The sequence below is a fragment of the Thermobia domestica genome, chromosome 10 (assembly GCF_964235325.1).
Source record: "Thermobia domestica chromosome 10, izTheDome1.hap1.1, whole genome shotgun sequence".
Classification (NCBI taxonomy): Eukaryota; Metazoa; Arthropoda; class Insecta; order Zygentoma; family Lepismatidae; genus Thermobia; species Thermobia domestica.
In genome coordinates, this window is record NC_137463.1 from 92,619,001 (window position 1) to 92,641,800 (window position 22,800).

The 22,800-nt window shown below is 34.9% G+C and overlaps 1 protein-coding gene across 2 annotated transcripts in view; it reads left to right on the forward strand.

Moving 5' to 3' along the window:
- The window catches only part of Nnp-1 (Ribosomal RNA processing protein 1 homolog Nnp-1), an 86,321-nt gene that overhangs the window by 32,968 nt on the left and 30,553 nt on the right, over positions 1-22,800 (forward strand). For both annotated transcript variants that reach the window (XM_081728254.1, XM_081728255.1), the window contains exon 5: positions 8,379-8,683. In XM_081728254.1, the coding sequence (XP_081584380.1) occupies positions 8,379-8,683 (305 nt within the window). The remainder of the gene's footprint in view (positions 1-8,378; positions 8,684-22,800) is intronic.

Consider the following 22,800-nt stretch of genomic DNA (forward strand, 5'->3'; position numbering starts at 1 on the left):
AAAAATAATCGGTTTTAAGTCATTATGTTTTAACACTAAAGTAAATAGAATCCTGGCTGAGATAAGCCACTTATAACAAACCAATAGTTTGTACAGTTACTTAAACTTAATTTTTTAGGTTGTGTTAGCTTTAGAAAAGAAAAGAAAGAAAAAAATGAAATTATTACCTATTATCAGAAGATTTCAAAATTCTTGTTTTGTGGCCAACCAAGAATGAAAGAAGAATCACCATTGTTCAACTTAAATAGTATTTAAAAAAAAAAAAAAAAAAAAAAAAAAAAAACGAACAGCTAGAACTGTATAAGTTTAAGTGTATAGATTGTATTCGAAATCATAGAGTTAAATTTTCATGACTATTTTATTCGTGCCATTTGTTAACAATTACATTATAACAGATTTTAAAAAAAAAAAAATGTCATTAAACATTTGCCTCCATCGTGGTATCTCAAAGGCACTTTATCGACATTGTATGAAATTATGTTATTACAGTGGTTTAACATATCTAGATTCTCAAACATATTTCGTTAATACATATAGAAACTCATTACGACTCAAAAAAAAAAAAAAAAAAAAAAAATGTCAATCCATCCTCTCTACTTATATGTTCGCAAAAGAATTTTAATTGGGCGTTCGTTACTTATCATATCCCTGTCATTTATCAAAGAAATGCAAACATAGGCCGTATCATCGCTACTACAATTTCATTTTAATTTAAAAGTAAATAAGTAGCATCATGTATTACTTTACGTTAGCCTATGCATCATTCGCATAATACATCTAATGTGAAAAGCACTACTATTAATGAAAAATGATATATTTACAAATGGCTAGCGAGCAAAAAAAAAAAAAAAAAAAAAAAAAAAAAAAAAAAAAAATTCTACATCTACTCGACAGGGTCCAAATATTAGAAGGCCTTTTTTTAAGAACTATTATCGCTTTAACTTATTATTATTTGTTCACAACTAGTTAAACTTAAAGAGGGATGGATACGCATAAGAAATCATATTCTACTTGAGCGAAGCAAGTTTCTAACTTCATCGGTTTCCGATGAGGCAAATATATGTTTTATAATTAGGCACGAAGATTTGATTTCATAGTATAATCATGGCACGTCCACAGTAAACATCTACCTAAGCAAAAAAAAAAAAAAAAAAAAAAAAAAAAAAAAAAAAAAAAAAAAAAAAAAAAACTTTGCACGAAGTGGTAATTTTTAGAAATAATGATATTAAAATCCGAAGGTATGTCCAAAATAAAGTTTCACCGGATCAGCACAGACCGATTATTCGCACTTATATCATGATACGATATCAATATCAAAGAACACGTTATTTTTGATTTTTCCCTAACCTACAAGGCTAAATATATGGTGCAAAACAGTGTGACAATACACACGAAAGAAGATTTCAAATTACTAATATATTACGAGACACTACGAAAGGGCACATAACTAAATAGTAGAAACACGTTCAAAGTACAATTTTCCCCACTTTACACGTATTAAGCATATAGAAATGTATCACGAAATAGTATCAAAGAGCACACGATAAAACATGGAAAGCACGTATACAAAAATATATCACAAAATAATATCAGAGGGGCACACGACAAAATATGGGAAAACACGTTCAAAATACAATTTTTACCGGCTCTACACATACTACATAATTTTCCCTAACCTATACAAATGTATTATAAATATGATTTCAGAAGGACACATTGATATATATAGATATAGAGGCACTCTCAAAGAAATTTCATCATAACACATACAAATGACATACATTACGGAGCAATATTAAATTAAATGAAATGGGTCACGAAGCACTTAAAATTCTAACCTAGCCATCAAACTATCTTCTGCCATGATACGCTGAATGCACAATAGAGATTCGTTTCGAATAATATTTACCGTATCATTTAGATATGGAATATTCATAAGTGCGTTCACAGTAAAGGTTTCCTAACACAACAACATATATCACACTACAATATAAAAGGCACGTATTAAATTTAGAAGTATGGATAAAATCAAATTTCCTAACCTAACCTACAACAAATATTTCACAAAACAAAACAACACTATGAGACATAATTTAGCAATGTGTTTAAATTAACCCTACCTAACCTAAACATTCAAAATCTCAGAGTACATTACTATTGAGAGTTGCGTCCAAAGTAAAGTTTCACCATATCAACATACAAATTTTCAAGTTCACATATCAACACATCAGATTTAATACTTCAATCATACATGCTTGTGGCATGCAATTATATGTATATGAGTGGAGGACGATGATGAGTATGTAGACGCGTAACGCCCTTCGGTTTAGTTACCCATACTGATTCTTAAGAAATCCATTTAGCAAACTGTTATATTGTTTATGAAAAATAAGAAATGGATGTTACCCGTTGCGGCGAAGGTCCCACAGAATAGTCCACAAGTTAAGCTAGGCTATCCAACCTGTCTGTGAAGGGTCGACACCAATATCCCCGGATTGTTAGATCCACATACTACCATAGTAGGATGTCGCTCCACAAATCGACGAGATTAATTTCAACCATTTATACCTCCTGGCCCATCACTTTAGGTTCCTAATGATGGCGGAGGTAACACTCGATGGCCTTCATCCAAAAAGGAAGGTTAAAAAAAAAATTTCTCGTCAGTCAGACTCCTCCGTTTCTCTTTAGTCCAAATAATAGTTTAGGTATTCCAATTATTAATTTAGACTAGGTTAACTTCCGGATCTTCACTTTTGGTTACATAATTTCTACATTTAAAGGAGCGACCTAGGCCATCGTCTTATACGTATCAATTATGGCGATTCACTGCGTCATCTTACACTCGTAACCAGGCCTTGATAAACGCGGTTTTAATATTACATCGTCGACTACGAACTAAAACGAATTTATATCCGTTATGCTACAATACAAGAATCTAGTCACGTAAACAGTCTTTTTATCCATTGAATGACATTTTCAACTTATTGGAAATGATCACATAACTAAAATTTTTAAACTCACCTAATCACTTCTTGCAATCTTTGATGTTGCTATAGCAACGATTGCCTCCAATTTTGTTACATCGTCGCCATCTTAGAGATGTTAGCTTCACGTATAGCGATTCGAATGCCCTCTTGCGGTAATAACCAGAAAAATCGCCATGACAGTTGATATTATGTAAACAAGATAGCAGCCTGATCACACGCAGTATATGAGGTAAAATTTTTAAACTAACATCTAGTATTATTTAGTTTTATTTATGCTAGTTGTTCTGAGAATGCTGTACAGACTATAAAGAAACTGTTGCATGGTTTGAAGTGAATCGGTAATAACTGGGTTTAAAGGAAAATGTTCGAAATTTTGGATTAAATTTCCGGATGTGTTTACGTGCATATCTCATATCAAGATTGAGTACATGTATTATTCTGTGCCATTCCTTGTACTAACAATAAAGAAAAACGAATTAACATTAAAATTAATATAAACCTACACATAACAAAACTGGGCACAGTAATACTATACGAGAACCAACTTCAACCGGTAAACATTACGATACGGGAGCCAACTTGAACAGAATGTAAACACCCGATAATCGGGCTGTTACAAATTGAAATTGACGTGTTAAAAAAATTCGCAATATGTCGCGTTTTGAGGCATGTTTCGCCCAAAATGTCAGTTATCGCATTTTGTCGCGACTTCGTAATACCTATTTCCCTACTCAGTCTGACGCAGTTTCGTTGAAAAACCAACTCTCGGCTTTGTCGGAAAACTCGCGATTTCGCAACTTGCGAAAAAAACCTGCCACTAACGATAACAAATTGTCTTTGGTAAAAAAAAGAACTCGAGTCAGTATTGGAAAAAAATATCCATAGCAAACGTAGTGATGGGGAGCAGAGAACTTCATAGCGTAAAAACTGGCGGAAACCGTCATTTCAAATTTTATTTTTTGTTTTTTTACCTGTAAGTTATCCACACGCCTGTTATTTAATATTTCTTACATTCTCGCATTTACCGTTCTAGACTCAGTATAATGAATGTATTAACATAAAAAGAGAGAAAGATTCAGAGAATATAGATATACAAAGTTTCATTTTTATATCCCCTGAAAGAACTGTTGAAGCTTATTCCTCTTGTCTCTCACACATGCACATTCATATATACATATAAAGCTACCGTGGCAATTTTTATGCACATAGATAAAGAATGGATAGGGAAACCAGAATTATTTACATTTATTGTAGAACTAAATTTATTTTTAGAGATGGTATAATCGTTTATTGATTGGGAAATTTGCTTGTTTGTAACTGACATCTCTGCTGAATTTCAAACAAAATCTTTATTTAAGGGTAGTGAGTGCTTTGTGTCGATTGTTGTACATTTTTATCTTTCTAAAATGACTGAATTTTCGGCCACTAAACTAAGATGGATTGTTAAAGGGCATAAAAATTAAGAAATTATTACAGATGCCGAGATTATATGAAGTGAACCATATAATGCTGTGATACATGTGGACGAAAACTACCAGTCCTCAAAATTTACTAGTCATATATATATAGCATGAAACATGCTTGAAGGAAAAACTGCCTGATACGACAGGTAGAAAACTAGTCTTCATATCAGAATGTTTGATTTCTGAGAGTATTCAAAGTGGAAAATATAAATTTGCTACAGATATAGCTTCCGCATTTCTGCAAGCTGGTAAACCAATAAATAATGCGAATCACCGTGCTGTGAAATGTTTCTCGAGAAATACATTAAGTTGTCAGTCCCAGATGAAAGCACACTTAGAAAGGGGAAAAGAAAAAGAAAAAAAAAAAAAAAACCTGCGTCCTGTTTACTAGGTAAGTATTGAATATGTCAGATCAGTTTTTGTTGATCATCTATTATGTTTTATTCTGGATGAGATTAAAGGCTCTACGAATACATACGTACTAAGTATTCTGGCTTCTCCCGGAGAAACCAGTGTTTTTAAAGATATATCGCTTAGATAAACTACTATAATGCAGACTTTCAATGATACTTGTACGTCTTTTTTATGTCCATATGGTATTAAGTATAAAAAAAAGTGTGGTTGGTCCTAACCAACAAGATAGATATACGTATGTTGTCAGTATTCAGGTCGCTGAAATTGCTATAAAATGCGTTTTGTTACATGCATAGCACACGCATTGCACCGTTGTGTGAGTTCGTGCGATCGAAATCTCGTAAAGCTAATCGTTTCGTTGCTGAAATGAAAAAAATACTTAAGTGACCTTATTCAGGTATTGTAAGGAGGCAAACGGGACTACCAATTCCTTCACATCACTTGTCACAAGATTGGATATATGTCGTAGTTTTCTATTGTGTAAATTTTGATAAAGTAAAGGATTCCTTAGATCCGTCAGAGGCAAAATCTGTGAAGAATCCTTAAAAACTTATTACTGAAAAAAATATAATTAAGGAACTGCATGAACTTCATGATTACAAAATGCTTGTCGACTACACAACGAAGTTAGAGATTAGTAACACTCAGACTTGAGTGTAGTTTGGCGAAAAAGCCCAACCTCTTATAAGTTAGAGACCCAACTAATGTGCCGGACTCGGAGTTTGCCGTGAAAACAACGTGCTTTCTTGGTGTCTGTAAACATTGGACGCTCCTTCTCGCATTATACAATACACCTGCGAAACCGAGAAAGTCTGATGTTTCCCAGCATTGAGATGATAAATGTTGTCAAATTAATTTCTATTTTACGCCTTGAAATGTTAACAAGTCGAACATCATATTCTGATGTTCATTTGGATTTACCGATGTTCAATGAAAGTCATATTTTTCACGTCACCAAATATGTAGACGTATAGAATTTTTTGTAGAAATAGTAAACTTTTGTTTGTGATGTATAATTATTAATTTAGAGTTTTCATTCCACCAAAAATCCTAACCCTAGTAATGATCGAATTATGTAAGCAGTGTTCGCAGAATAAAATATTAGAAATTACATGTACTGACCTCTTCGCGTGCTTTTATGGTTCTTTCTCAGAATGATAAATGTAGGATGAAATAGAAATACCGCCTTGCGATACCAAATGTTTTAAATTTGTCCAAAAACGTATTTATGCAAAAGCCATCTACTGGATAAGATAAATCTCCTGTCATGTGCGTTCTTTGTCATACCATCATTGATGTCCATTTCAAAAACATTTAGGCATTCTTTCTTCTACTTCTCGACCGACTTGCACAAAAATTTACTAAATTTTCCCAACTTTTTTTTTTTTTTTTTTGTACTATTCTTGGGAATTGTAATTGGACCGAAAATCTGTAATTTCCTGATACCAATAAAAATATTTGGTAAAGCTATGTATTGAAAGAAAGTTAGAAAGCTAAAAGATTTCATTTTGTTTGTTTACTTTCGTATTTTGATTTAAAAAAAAAAAAAAAAAAAAGGTCAGTAGTGTGGCGTAGGTCGTAATTTCATTTTTTCGAATATGTTTTATATTTGGAGAGCTGAGATGTACACTCATGTCCAAAATGATTGTCGCATATCTATAACTGTCTCCTTTTAAGAATATAAGTTGATAATGATTTTGCAGAGTACTTTTAATACTGATACTATGTGTATAATCGGGAAATGTATATTTGTGGTAAGTTTCATAGGAAAAGAATTATAAATACGAAAATTAAAATGAATAAAACAAAATGTTGCTAAATGGAGAAGAAAGTTTTATTTTCGTTTTATTGTTCTTATTTACTGCTCTTTTGACATGAAATTTGCCACATACATGTCTTTGCCGATTATACATATATTAACATTATAAGAAATACCGGACGAATTCGTTATCAAATTATATTCCTACAAAAACATATTTATAGACATGCGACAATAATTTTGGACATGAGTGTACATACTAAGCATTTTTCCGTGAAAATTTATTTCTAGTTGGAGTTCATGTGGTTTGGATTCTGCTAGGGGTGTTCAAAAAGGTACGAAACGACAGCTGTGGGTATAATTGAAGTCTGTATTCAAAACTAATCACCAAAGGCCTGAGCACAACAATCCCACTGTTTCACGAAACGAAGGATTCCTTGTTCCCAGAATTCCTGTGGCTATGACAGTAGCCAGTTCTCCACTGTGTCCTTCAGTTCGTCGTCTGAGTTGAAACACTTCCCTTTAAGATTTTATATATATATATATATATATATATATAGTGGACCAAACAGATGGAAGTCGCAGGGCGACATGTCCGGGCTGTAGGGTGAGTACTCAAGCTGCACCCACTTCAACTTGTCCAATATGCTTTGTGTGACCTGGGAGACATGTGGACAAAGCCGTTTGCTCTTGATAGACTTGCGTAGGCTACAGTGTGTCTCCAGTACACGTCACGGTTAATGGTTTTTACGTGCTCGAGGAATTCGATGAGATGAGTCGAAAAGACGGTGAGCATCACCTTGCCTGTTGAGGGCATAGCTTTGAATTTTTCGGGAGAGGTGACGATGTATGCTTTCATTTAATGCTATGTCGCTTTGTCTCTGGCTCTAAGTTACGACACCAGCTTTCGTCACCGGCGACGATACGATCTAGAAACGGGGGTTCTTTATAATACCGAAACATGTTGTAGTGCTAGTCCCATACGAAGTTCCTTTGGTGGTTCCCTTAGCATCTTCGGAACCGCTGCGCGCACACCTTCTAGTAACCCAACCTGTTTTGCACAGTTGTCCATACTTTTCGAACGCGGACCCCTTCATCATTGCCAACATTGGCATTCTGATACGCCAATCACTTCTTACCTGATCGTTTACTTTGTCGATGAGTTCGGCCGTGATTACCGTGTTTGCTTGGTCTGGTCTCTGGTCATCACTTAAACTCTCCCGGCCTTCATGAAGACCGGCACTCCACTTTCTCACTGACTTGGCGGACACAGTCTTCGCCGAATATGGCGACCATCCGGCAATGAATATCGGCCAGTTTAACCCCTTCCATAGTCAGAAATCTCATAACATCTTGCTGCTCCTCAATCATTGAATTGTTTCAATGTAAACGCCATGATTTCCTCACACACACTGCCGCGTCAATTGGATGGAACATACAACTACCTGATTCTTTCTTGCGTCATGTGAGAGATTCCCGCACATGCGCACAACTGTGTGCTAAACATTACATTCTCTTCCCTAGATGTCGCACTACGTTTTCCCAAAGCAGTATATTCCTATTTCAACCAGTTCGGTTTGTACGACTTTTTTTTTTGTCTTTTCATTTGAATATTCCGTATACTTAAGCTATGTTGGTCCACGTCTTATATAGCTTCGTTGCTGAAAACAAACGCTAAAACTCCAATTCAACAAATCATGAAGTGTAATACTGACGTTAAAAACATCTATGATAACATATAATTCTCATTTTTAGAAAGGGGCCCCCGTAAAAGGCTGGGAGGAGGAATCAGAAGATGAAGAAAATTTGGATGAAACAAATGAAATCGAGAGTGATGAAAATGATGATGAAGATCCTGAAGAGAAGCGAGATGACGATGACAAAGAGTTGGAGTATATGCTAGAGCATGGACCAAAAGATCCACGAGCAGGCCACGTAGACGTAATCCTTCCTCAGATCGTTGTAGACCCGAGTAGCTTGGCCGATGTACTTTTCAAAGTGGGCAAGAAGTCCAAAACACATCCCAAAAATAGGAAAATTATATACAATTTAGTGACCAAGTAAGTTTTTCATTTCTTGTATATTTTGTACTTCAAATATATATCATTATTATTTTGTTATAACAAATTTATTCCTGATTAAAGAGCATAGAATTAAATTACCTATATTTCAAATTTGAACTTTTACTGAGCTTGTATTTTTTCTTGAATTCTAGCGTTCATAGATTTTATTCTTTAACTAAACAGTGTTTTAACGATATTTCATGATTATTCCTTTACTTCTTTTTCTAATTGTAGCATAGATACAAATTATATACTCTTACACTAAGTTTCATTCGTAATCTAGTTCGCTTTTGCAAATCATCATGGATAGGTTGGAGAAGTAGTACTTAAACTTAGTGTCTAAATTATTCGCTTCAGTTGAAACAAGCTTAGAACAAACATGTGATAAGTTTGGACATTGACTAACTTCGGATGTTTTTGTAACCCGCCCTCTGTGATGAAAAGAATTATATTATTACTTTGTATGTGCAAATGTTATACTTTCAGCGAAAGTGACAAAATATTTCATGGAATGAAGTTTTGTTAAATTGAATGTATGAAGTACTTCACCGTGTAGTTTTAATTCCTTATAAAATGTACTTTTAATAGTCTGTGAAAGAATCAATATTAAAGAAACATGAAGATAACAGGTAGTAGAAAAGTTCCGTACTTCATTGTTATAAAGGGTTTACCAAAAAGAACGTCAGAATTTTGAAATTGTGTTCTGGCAACACCAACTGAATGGCGAGATTAAACTGTGACAGCTTTCAGCAGTATAGTGTGTGACAAGCTAGCATGGTCAAGATACACAATTCAACAATGTATAGAAATTATTCTAGTTTCTCATCAAAATTAGTGTTCAGTTCGACAGATAGTTCATACAATACGAAGAATGTATGGTCAATAAATCGACCTATTGAACACTCGTTTACCGATTTGATCAGATGAAGGTACCCATGCAATTCACGAAGTGTCTGTCAATCCTCAGAAAGTCATTTTATTTTATTTTATTTTATATTTTTAAGGACGAATAATGGCAATAATTACTGTCAAATGCAAGCGGTATAAGGATATGATAGTGTTTTTTTTTTTTTTTTTTTTTTTTTTTTTTTTTTGCTTTAACTGGCAAAGCATGACATAAACATTTTTTTTTCTACAAGACGATGCAATGTGTCACACAGCTTGCCATACTCTTGACTTATTGCACGAAACGTTCCTCAGACGTGTTCTGTCGAGAAGTGGTGATGTGAACTGGCCGCCCAATCCTGTGATCTCTTCCCCCTGCATTATTTTTTTATTAGGTTACCTCAGGTCTATAACAATAAACTAAGAACAATTCATGAGCTGGAAATGAACATTCAACGCACCGTTGCGAATTTACCATGCGATATTTGCGCAAAAGTGATCAATTCCATCACCGAAGCAGAGAAGATTTGAACGACATTACTTTCAAAATATAATGCCGTTGCTTGCTTTTGGTAATAATAATTTTTTTAAAAGAAATAGCAGTGTTACGTATATACCACGTGAAGGAGTTAGCTTTGTATGGCGAGAAGATATTTCACGAATTAATATTGAAACTAGAAGTGGTATTAGGTTTCTATCACTTCCGGTTTTAGTATAAAGATTAAAATGGAGATTGAATATGTTTATGGGATCCTTAATTGGTTACAGAAAACCCCTTCTTGTTATCTACTACCGTTATTACTCTATACGGATCAACGTTAAAACAAGAAGTGGTTGATTCTTGCCACTTTCGGTTTTAATATAGCGTTGATAGAGAAGATGGCCTATTCTTTAAAACGATAAATGGATTCATTAAAAAAACTTCTTATCATTTTTGCTCTAATCAGATATCACTTGGGGTTTTAGTAGAGAGTTAAGGATGGAGATTTTTGGCGCTTATTCGATTGCAGCAAATCACTTCTTGCTTGCTATCTATTACCGCTTTTGCTATAATGATCAACGTTAAAACGGAAAATGATTGATTTTTTTTTACCAATTCCGGTTTGAGTATCACGTCCATCTTAACCCTCTACCTCCTGGTTGATTTCAACATCGCTCACCAAAACTAGTGGTAATCCATCAAGTAGTTGTTGAGATGTTTTGTCTCCTGGATGGACGAACACATGGACAGTTGAGTTTGGGTCAATCAGGTTCTTTTAAAATATTCCGTTGTCACTTGTAGTTTTTATTTATTTATTTATTTATTTATTTATTTATTTATTTATTTCTGATACGTTCTTTTTGATAAACCATATAGCTTAAAATAATCGGAGTAAAGGCCTGCTTATATGATCTAAGTACGTTGGATTCAGAATAACTTAGTTAAGGGAATGTTGCTGTTTATTTTGTCATGATGTAAATAATTCCTTGAAGACGAAATTATAACTTAGGGAAAACTCAAATATTTAATGAAATGAAACATTATGAAAAAGAAACCAAATTGCACTCTATTTTTAAGGAGTTCGGTTTCCCAATATTCCCTTATATATTTACCCTGTCCGTATGGGAAACAATGTATCAAGAACTACTTGATGAATCATCACCAAATTTGGTCGAGATGTAGAGGGTTAGAAGTTAGATATGGAGTTCGTTTATGGAGGCGATTTTCAAACTGCAAGTGTTAAAAATCAATCATTTTACGTTGATCACTATAGCACAAAAACGTTAATACTGTATATAGTTATCAAGAGTCGGTTTTGTACGATCGATTAAGCCTTTCAATTCTTAACTCCATCTTCATTTCTCACCATTAATCATATCCTTCCTTAAATCTATATTAAAAGTCGGAAGTGGCAGAAGTAGCCACTTCCGATCTTAATGTTGATCGTTATAGAGCAAAAATGATAACAGATAGTAAGAAGCGGTTTTCTGCTGTTTATTAGAATATATTTAATCTCCATTCTAATCCCTATTAAAACTGGAAGTGGTGAAAGCAATTCCCGTGTTTAACTGTGGACGTCAAAGAATAGAAACAAACGGTAATAAAAGTAAAAAACTGTTTTCTGTAATCAATTAAACGTTACAAGAATATATACATTATTCACTCTAATCTCTTTACTAAAACCAGAAGTAGCAGACATCAATCACTTCCCGGTTTTCAGCAATGATTGTTATAGAATAATAATCGTAATAAGTAGCGAGAAACAGTTTTCTGTCATCAGTTAAGCATCCCATGACACAGTATTACCTATATTTGCTCTAAATCTTTCTATTAAAATGGAAATGGTAGAAATCGACAACTACCGATTTTAATGTTGATCTATATAGAGTAAAAATGGTAACATATAGTAAGATGCGGTTTATTGCAATTAGTTAAGCGTCCCACGAATATATTCAATCTCCACTCTAATCTCCTTATTAAAACTTCAAGTGTCGAAAAATCAACCACTTCTGAGTAAAAACGGTAATAGATAGCGAGAATGGTTTTCTACAATCAATTAAATGTGTTAAGAGTATAGTCCATCTTAGCTCTAATCTCTCTACTAAGTTGCAGGAAACTGCTACCACTTTCGATTTCAATATTGAGAAAATATCACGCCATACAAACCAAACTTATTCACGTGATGTACACGTGATACTACTACTTGCTGAGTGATGTTTCTTTTAAACAAGAAAAATGCATTTTCAAATTACAGTATGAGTCCGATTGTTCGAACCTCAATTACCAGATCTCCAAATATCCAAATTGTATCAGGAAATAAAAATAAATTGAATTTTAGGAAACAAAATCTTACTGAAATGGGAATTCTGTGTATTTGTTCGTAAAAATGTAATTTTTGAATTCCTATTTAAATCAACGTTAAAATTTATCAATGTTACAATACTAACCTGAAAGTATTCCTGTAGCGACCAAAGTTCTTCAAATGATGAACAATATTTCGAGTATGTTTTCCAATGCTTATCCTCAGGATGGTTTTAAAGCTATATGACATATTGACTGATAGAACGTATGGAATACATGTTCCATTGTAGCTAAAGTACTCACCTATATATATCCCTTAAAACAGAGTCAACTTGCAATATTTCGGATACATACTCTGGTATCCTTTTGACTAAGATAAATAAGATCTAATATATGTTGTATATTGAGAACTTAACATGACTTATTGTTTTTGTATCAGTGGGCATTCAAATAGTAAACCAAATAACGCTTTAAAAAAAAAAAAAAAAAAATATGCTCCAAATCCGTTCCTCCCTATGTGATGTGTAGGGTACACTCCCACCTACTTTTAACCAATTAACGAGGAAGCTATTATTTTTATTTGACAGGAGTATATGAAATAATTATACTTTTCTCCGCTAATCTTGATGTAACTACACGCCTTTTTAAAACCAGCAATATAAATTCTGACTGTAGTTCATTCTTGCCAACTTCCAAACCCGTGGTAATCCGTGATTTTGAGTTAATTATATTATATTAAACATTTAGACGGATATTTCGGAGTATTCTTTTTAATGGTATACTGAGATTAAGATGTAATATAACTGTTTATATTGACCTTACAAAACTGTTGTATTTATACAATTAGATTTTGCTTCAAATAAGAAATCTCGGAGAAATAAAGAAAATACGTACAATTATATACTATTTAATTTTTGTCGATGAAGTTTGTAATAATGATGTCCCAATCGCGGTCCAAGTTCCATTTTTCAATATTAAGTTGTAGTTTAGTTTTCTTCATGAAATAGGATTCAGAAATGTTCCTTTTTATTGTTGACGTTGCGCAATGTACAAATTTCGATGAACTACACACTATTTTTATTTTATTTATTTATTTATTGTAAATATTTAGGCAATTCCGAAACAGTTTTCTCATTTTGTTTAACAACTATTGCAAATTTGAAAATAAATGCCATTGGAAAAAAAGGAGGGGGGAGGGGATAGCTATGGAAAGTTCTCTTTTCCCTTTATTAGTCAGTACAGTATAAACAAATTTGAAACAGATATCTTGAAAAACTGAACTTAAGTAGGCTGTATTAAATATTTTTGTTTTGCAGATCATTCTTGTAGTTTATAAGGCAAGGAACAATTAAATACACTTTTAGGCCAACTAGAACAAATAAACGGTAAAATTAAATTTTAAGTGGAAAAGAAAGGAAACAACACTGAACTTCTTGTATCTTACTACAAGCTTCCTAAGAAATTTCACGCAGTTTTTCTTTCTTTCTTTCCAATTTAGAAAACCTACCCCTATTAATTGTTGTGCACCTAAGAAATCGGGATATCCATAGGAGGTTAAAGCAAACTTTTCTTTATTAGAGCATACAGATTGGTACCTTAGAGAATCCAAATGAAGAAATTGAACACGTCATTGAGATAGGTCTTATTAACGGTTATAATGGTCGCATTATGGAAGGGTGGAAGTTAAAGGTGTTCAACATTATGAAGAGTTTGGATAATGGAAAAATTAAAGAATAGGATGTAAAATTGCGTAGTGAGTTTCCTTCACACTTTTCCTAAGCTGCTTGTTTCGACTAACCCATAAAATAGCAATAATTTACAGTTTAAAATTAAGCCTGAAGTCACATAGAAACTTGGAAAGATCCTTGAGCCAATAGGAAAGTAAAATGATTTTATTTTGTACTTAACATCATCTTTTTTGTCATACATCAATCATGGAAGTAATATTATTACATTGCATTTTACATATTTAACTATCTTTTTCATACCAGATTAATCATGGAAGTAATCATCAAAATATAACTAAATTAACATACATATTTAACATTTTGTTATCCTACATCAATAATAGAAATAATGATATGATGACTAAAACTTATTAACCGAAATGACATAATTACACTGCATTCATATAAATTACAGTTTAAATATATAATTATAAGGTCAAACAAAAACTATTGTTTAGGGATTAATATATATAAAACAATTCTTCTCAGAGTATAAACACCCCATCCAGTTCCCTTCCAGGAGGTAAAGTGCCAAGGACCGACGAGACGTTACCACGTTGGATAGAAACAGATATGCGTTGTATTAGTTAAGATGTGGAGCGAACTTGGCCGGAAACACAAGAAATGCGTCTTCCAACCTCCCTAATGAATTCAAGACTTCTTGCATCCCAAGCACCACTGGTTTCAATAGCGATTGGGGTGAAAACAAAACTTTCGAGTAGGTTGTTGTGTTTTCTTTGCTTTTCAACTTCTCTCGATTAGCAACTGCTCCAGCGTTCATTACTGACAGGGAGACTTGAATGAGCGTATGTATCAGCGCATGTGAAGTCCCATAATAAGCATTTATCTCTCATCCATGGAACCAGTGTCATCCCATCCGGTCGCTTCCCATCAGAATGACAGCAACCAGAAGGTTCCCGTATTGAAGGAATTCCAGCTGTATTAAGGGCTCGTAGTATTACATCATTAACGGAGTGTCGGGCGAATCTACCAGCACTTTTCATACATGAAAGGCGGTGCAGGCCACGTTGGTTAACCTCATCTCCACAAGCTGGACAGCGATGAGGCTCACAAACAGCTAAACCTAAACGTAAGGCAACAGCAATTCGAAAGCTTTCATTTGACAAATGAAGGCCTAAAGGCGGAGAAGGTATCGCCATCAATCATGCACCCGCTTCGGGAGATGAGGCAGCAAGGATCCTGGCTTTATCTTCCGGAATCACAACAGATTGTAAGAGATGATTATGTAATTGAGATGCAATTGGTGTATACCAAGATGACTGATAGCACTTTTTGCTAATTTCTGAAAGGTTTGTATCTGCTTAGCTTGCCCACTTATTAGAGCCTTCCTGAACTGAACCATCTCGGTCCAAACAGTAACCCTGTGGAAGGAGAGCTTCGATTAAACGCAGAGATCCATGGTATGACGCTAAGAATGTAGGAATCGTCATATCCACAGCTCATCGAATACCAAGACCGCCCAAGCCATGTAAACATGCTTGCATACAAGAGTCGTCATTTAAGGACCAGTTCAGAATTGATTCAAGGCCAGTTCTCAGGACAGTATCATATAAAAGTTATTTCACTGATGGAAACTCTTTAAGCGGCACTTACGAAATTTTTCTGCTCGGACCAAGATACTTAACGTTGAAATGACCAAAAAAAATAGTAATACAAGGCTGAAGGAATATTTAAGGGAGTCGAGAGAAAATTGGAAAATGTTTTACGGATTGTCTAAACATTTTAAAAAAACTAAACATAGTGTGGAGGATATAGAAGTTTTACACCGCATAACGTCAAGAATAGAAAGAACGTTTCTGAGGCCTATTTCATTAGAATGAGAAAACCAAAACTTAATACTGAAGAAACAGGAACTTGGAACGGGAAAGTGATACCGTCTTTATAAATTCCATAAACGAAAATTAAGTAGTATATAATTTCTTTATTTCTCCGAGATTTCCTGTTTGATGCAAAATCCAACTGTATATATACAGGGTGTCCATAAAGTCCGTTGCCATCCCGTGTATCTTCGAAACGACTGCGAATATCAGAAAACGCAAAAACACGCCCATCATGTTAAGGGATTTGAATTTTGAGCTATGAAAGGTCCACCCCAGACACCCCCATATAGGGGTACGTGGGGGAAACTTGAAAATTTTGAATGGCAAAGGGGGTCGAGTAATATATCGTTGGAAAGGACTTGACAAGAAAAATATTTTCCCGAAAGTTTCAGGTTCCTATGTTCACTTCATTCAGAATTACGGGAGTTCACATTTCGTGTCCATAAAGTCCGTTGCCACCCCGTGTATCTTCTAAACAACTGAGAATATGATAAAATGCAAAAACACTGCCTCTCGTACCCCTATCTGGGGGTGTCTGGGGTGGATGTTTTATAACTCAAAATTCAAGCCCCTTAAAATAATGATGGACATGTTTTTGCTCTTTATCATATTCTTAGTCGTTTCGAAGATACACGAGGTGGCAACAGACTTCATAGACACAAAATGTGAACCCCCCACCATTTTGGATGGGGTCAACATAGGGACTTGAAACTATCAGGAAAATATTTCTCTTGCCAAGACCTTTCCAACGATATATTACTCGATCCATTTTGCCATTTAAACTCCTTCGGTCCCAGACTACCAACCTTTTAAAGCCATCTTTCAATTGTTTGTATGCTGCATCATTTGAAATAATATTTTTCAATTTATTTTTCAGAATTTCAATTTGTTTATTGTTTTAGAAGAAAATACTATGTCCAAGTTTGTGCACATTGTTTCAGTAACAAGCAATTGCATATCTAAATATTGTGAACAATTATGATACATTTTATTCCGTTTCTTGCTATACTACACCTTTCTTCTGACACATTATTACGTTGTTGTGACACAATAAAACAACAGCTACATTTATATACTCAAAATAGCATGAACGGAATACTGCACTATTTTATTTAGTAATGTTTTCTTTACATTTTTCTCCTTTCTTGAGAACATAACAGGATATCAAATTGTTTGTTGTGTTTCTGAATATCCATTTTCTTATTTTTGTGGAACAAAAGCAATTTTCATCTCTACTTTTCAAAAACAAGCATATAGTCAATGTTCTCGTTCTTTTCATTCTTAGGAGAGCTAATCACAGAAGATGTTTTAAATTTGCTTTAGGGTTCAGATATCGACGATTCAGATAATAATCCAGATTTTATGGATGATGACTCCAATAACTCTAACAGTGAAGAAAGCGATGGCGGTGATGTAAGAGACGAAAATGGCAAACAATAAATCGTACTCGTTATCTATTCCAAAGAATTGAATTATCTACGCAAAGTTATTTGGCCAATCACAAGTTTGTTTATTTAGAAGATGTCGTACAGTAGATAACTGAAGTGGCCACATTTTGAAATTGCCCTCCGTCGTTTATTTGGATTGAACAAAAATTGGACAAAATTCTGATGTAGTTAAAATTCAAATTTGAACGTGTCGCACTACAACTTAATGAACCCGCCTCTGATTGGCAAATAACCTCGTGTATGTAATTCAGTTCTTTAGAACAGATAACGAGTACAACAATTTATTGTTTGCCATTTTTGTCTGTTGCAACACCGCCATCGCTATCTTCACTGCTAGAGTTACTGGAGTCATTATCTATAAAATCTGGATACTTATCTAGATCGTCGATATCTAAATCCTAAAGCAAATCTAGAATATCTTCTGTGGTTAGCTCTCCTAAGAATGAAAAGAACAAAACCATTGACTATATGCTTGCAATATTTGTTACATCAATGATTAGCACAAATAGTGGAAATTATTATAGTTACAAATTCTCCTATACTTTCTAATAATGAAAATGAAATAATGCTATTGTTAAAAATAGATATTTAGTTCTTTCAATGCATTTATATCGTGTTTCGTTTCTAACATGTACAATTTTGTAGCAAAACAAACCTAAAAAAAAGTATACGAAAGAATATAGAGAAACAATTATCTAATATAAAAGTAGTGTACACAATTGTGGACATTACAAAATAAGTTCTCATTATTTTTTTTCTCCAGATAAAGCGAAGCTAATAATCACCAACAAGTCTCTGAAACTTTAATTGCTTATTAAAAAAATACCGTGATTGTAGCAATAATATATTTGGGCGAAAATGATACTTGCTTTTCCAACTTACATAAGTCTGTGTTCCACTAACACCTGCCATCTAAAAACAATTGAAAGGCAGTTGCCACTTGCACTCGAACTTACCGGAAAAAATCTATGTGGTGTTCAGACGTCCACGCGTGTGTACACCAGGAATTAATCGAGCAGATTTAACGAAACGACCAGGAAAAATATATCAATTTGTGTGCACAAATGTGCACATAGGGACGAAAAGGGTTAAAATTACCAAAATGACCCCACGTACTCCTATATGGGATGTCTGGAGTGGACCTTTTATAGCTCAAAATTCAAGTGATGGACGTTTTGCGTTTTTTCATATTCGCAGTCGTTTCTCAGATACACGGGGTGGCAACGGACTTTATGGACACGAAATGTAAACCCCGCCATTTTCGATGGGATCAACATAGGGACTTGAAACTTTCGGTAAAATATTTCTCTTGTCGAAACCTTACCAAAGATATATTACTCGACCCCCTTTGCTATTTAAAATTTTCAAGTTTACCCCACGTACCCCTGTATGGGGTGGACCTTTTATAGCTCAAAACTCACGCCCCTCAAAAATGATGGACGTGTTTTTGTGTTTTCTGATATTCGCAGTCGTTTCGATGATACACGGGGTGGCAACGGACTTTATGGACACCCTGTATACAGTTTTACAAGGTCAATATTATCCCAATTATATTACATCGTAATCTCAGTATACCATTAGAAAATTTGTACTCCAAAATTTCCGTCTAAATGTTTCGTATAATTAACTCCAAAATCACGGATTACTACAGGTTTGGAAGCAATGAACTGCAGTCGGAATTCATATTGGTGGTTTTAAGGAGACGTGTAGTTACATCAAAATTAGTGGAGGAAATAATGTTTCTGTATAGGCCTATAAAATAAAAAGAACAACTTCAATAGGTTATACATGTGAAGTGCACTCTACATACGTCATCAACATAGGGAAAGGGGCAAGTGTTTGGATTACAATTTACATAGAAAGGAAAATACGTTATTTGCTTTATAATTTGAAACATTCACTGGTACAAAAGCAGTAACCATGTTGTCAATATATAATACAAATTAAGCATTACAATATCCTCGTCAATGGATACCCGAGTATTTATCCGAAATATTGGAAGTTGATTCTGTGAGAAGTTCAAAATAGGTGAATACTTCAGTATATACAGGGAGTCCATAAAGTCATGCAGGAAAGTAAAACTCTAAAGCTTGGTAACTACGTAATGTATTAACAAATACATTTTGGTGTACCTACAGAAAGGTTCAAAGTTTTGTTTCAGCTAGTTAAGGTTCATCGCCAAACCTCCAATTGTGCACCATTCACGTCCAAACACTGTTGCAGTCTTTTTGGGAGACCAAGAATTGCGTGTTGGCGGTGCTCGTCTGGAATGTTCAAAATCACATCAGTTATTTTGTTCTTGAGATCGTGCAGATTAGCTGGCTTCTGCGAATACACCTTGGTCCTCACGTGTCCTCACTGCCAGTAATCACAAGACGACAAATCTGGTGATCTTGCAGGCCAAGGTGTGGATCCTCTTCCGCCAATCCATCTCCTTAAATTCTTCGTTAAGAAACTGTCGAACTTGAAAGGCATAGTGCGGCGGTGCCCCATCCTGTTGCATGTGGACCTCATTAAGAATGCCCAACCTAGTAAGTTCTGACAAAAGGAATGTCTGTAGCATGTTCAGATAATTGTTACCATTTACCGTCTCTTTCTCAAAGAAAAAAGGGCCGATAATGTGGTCCATTGAAACAGCACACCACACATTGACTTTGGGATTACCCCGCTTGTGGCCCTCGAATTCACGTGAATTTTCCACCCCCCAAATTCGGCAGTTGTGCCTGTTTACTTTTCCCGACACATGAAATGTGGCTTCATCTGAAAACAGAAATCGAGACAGAAGATCACCATCATCTTGTAAGCCGGTAAGCATTGACTCACAGAATTCCATTTTCATGTCACGATCTTCCTGTATCAGCTCGTGCACAAATTTTAAGTTATAGGGCCGGACCTTCAAATTCTTGCGTACGGTCTTGTGTAACGTTGATTTCGGTATTCCCATTTCCAATGACCTAAGTTTAAGCGACTTCATTGGACTCCTGGCTACGCTGTCCTGCAACGTGTGTCATATCGTCACTCGTTCCTGGCCTTCCATTGCTTGGTAAATCTGGCGCACTTCCCGTTTCTTTGAACTTCTCGTACCACCTCTTGATACTTCTTTCTGCTGGGGGTGTTTGCCCATACGTTGTTTGGAACTTTCTCCGCAATGAAACTCAAGATTTTAATTCCGTAAACCACAAAACACATTGTGCCCATTCTTTAATAGCCGCCATCTTAAGGTTCCTGTGAACTCCCCCTTGTCCGAGCACTTCGCCTTTTCGCCACCAGATGCTCACTTTTTCATTTAGCAATCACTGCTGGCACCTCTACTGGGAAGAACTGAAAGATCGTACCGCTCAGTTTGAATGTGTCCAGGATATCCACACTTGAAGTGGGCGGGGAGAGGAATCCAACAGTTTTTTTTTTTTTTTTTCGTGCACCTGCAGTCAGTCAGAGTCTATTTATACAAGCCGTGTTGTTCAGCCGCAGGGCAAAACCTCAACCATTGATGAGTAACATAAATCTTTTCTTTTTGCAGGTAGGAATAGAGTTTTTGTACGAAAAACGGGAATTAGGTTGCAGAGAATATTCGCATCGCGTTGACAAATTATCTTTCGTACGTTTATTACATGAAACTCTTTTCTTTTTTGATTATTACCAGAATATGAAATAAAAAGAACCTAAATGGTTCTTTGTATACAGAAAACAGACAAACAATACTAATATTTTCTTACATATCAGTATTATATGATTTTTTTTCTGAAGTGTATGATGCATAAAAAATGGACAAAATGAATTTTGACTTTTCTATTTGTCCCTATCCTTCTGAGTAGAGAGAATGATGTCGCGCAACTAAAGAGCCTGCAGGGCCCGCAAAATTGAGAGGCTCAGAACAGAAAGAGGCCCATTTCAGTTTCGAAGTTAAACTTTATAATGTTAAGATGTTAAAAATTATGTGATGTTCCAACTATATCTCATTTTTACCTATGAAGACGGTAACACCTGAGCGATTATTTAGTAAATTAAATGCCAACAAAACTTTTACTGACCAGCGAAAACATTATGACCACTCGCTACTTTTTGAACGAAATCATCGGGCTGAGATAAGAGCTACAAAGCATAACACAACCGCGCGCCAAACACGACAAGAATCTCACTCGATTAGTCAGTGTGATGCTTGTGCGTTGAATGGGGAAGGACGACGATATATCAGGGTGACTAAGTGGCTGGGAGCTTCATTTCGGAAACAACGCGACTTGTCGAGTTTTCGCGATCTGCCGTGCTTATGTATTTCAAAGATGGGAAAAGAACAGTGAAACCAGCATCGAACCAAACAACAAAAAGTGGGACGACCACACCTCATTAAAAATGTCGGATGTCGTAGACTCTCGAATTTGGTATAGCAGAATAGACCAAAACTATAGCACAATATAATAATAATAATAATAATAATAATAATAATAATGTGCATTTTTTTGCATATGAGTAAGTTGTGACTCACTAGATAGAACATAGAAAGTCAAAACTGTTCTCTGTAAATTTTACGTGACTCATGAATGTGGAAAGAGGGGGTCCGTTTAACATTTTTGCGGGGAGGCCCATTCGTCCTTACTTACGCTACTGAGAGAATGTAAGGTAAAATAATAACACCAATATATATATATATATATATATATATATATATAATCCTGGCGCAACAGTCCCTTGTGATCTGAGCCTGCAGCGGGCTTATGTTAGTAGTAAGCACAACCACACCCAACGTCGCCGGCTGTCTAGATTGAAGTCCGCTATCTTTTAGTTTCCCAACTTTTCTCTCGATATTTGGTCAACACAGAAATGTTTGAGTGCCACACCGGGAATTAATCCCTGGACGATGCACACCGTATCACTTTCGCTAATCATTTGGTAAAATTCAGGTTAGGGTGGTACTGAATTAATTTTGGAATATGCCATTTCTCATAAGGTAAAGTTCAAAAGTATTGTGACATAATTAAAAAGCTCATTATCAGCCACGTATTCTTGCCTCTAATATCTCTAAAAGTTTTCGAGTTATGTGTCAAAAATGGTTGAAACACTTGAAGTTAGTTTAGTAACTTGAAGAAGATAGTGGACTTATACATACATGATTAGAATTGCTTCAATTTTTATTTTTATTCTTCTTTCTCGTAAAGAAATACAAAATCATAATTTCAACCATTTTGGTACATTTTTCATAATTTGAAGCGCGAACAGCCGGTTTCTTTCCTTACGTTTTGAACTTGGGATTTATATTCTCCTTGTCACTTATCGTGAAAGTCATATAATAACATGGGTCCCAAAGCTAGAATATCTTATGCGACAGAGGAATGACAATTTTTGTCATTTCATCTCTCAAGATCTGTTAAATTTGACATTTATTGAATGATATCGGTTTTATAATACGAATAAATTTTTCACAATAAGGTGCGTA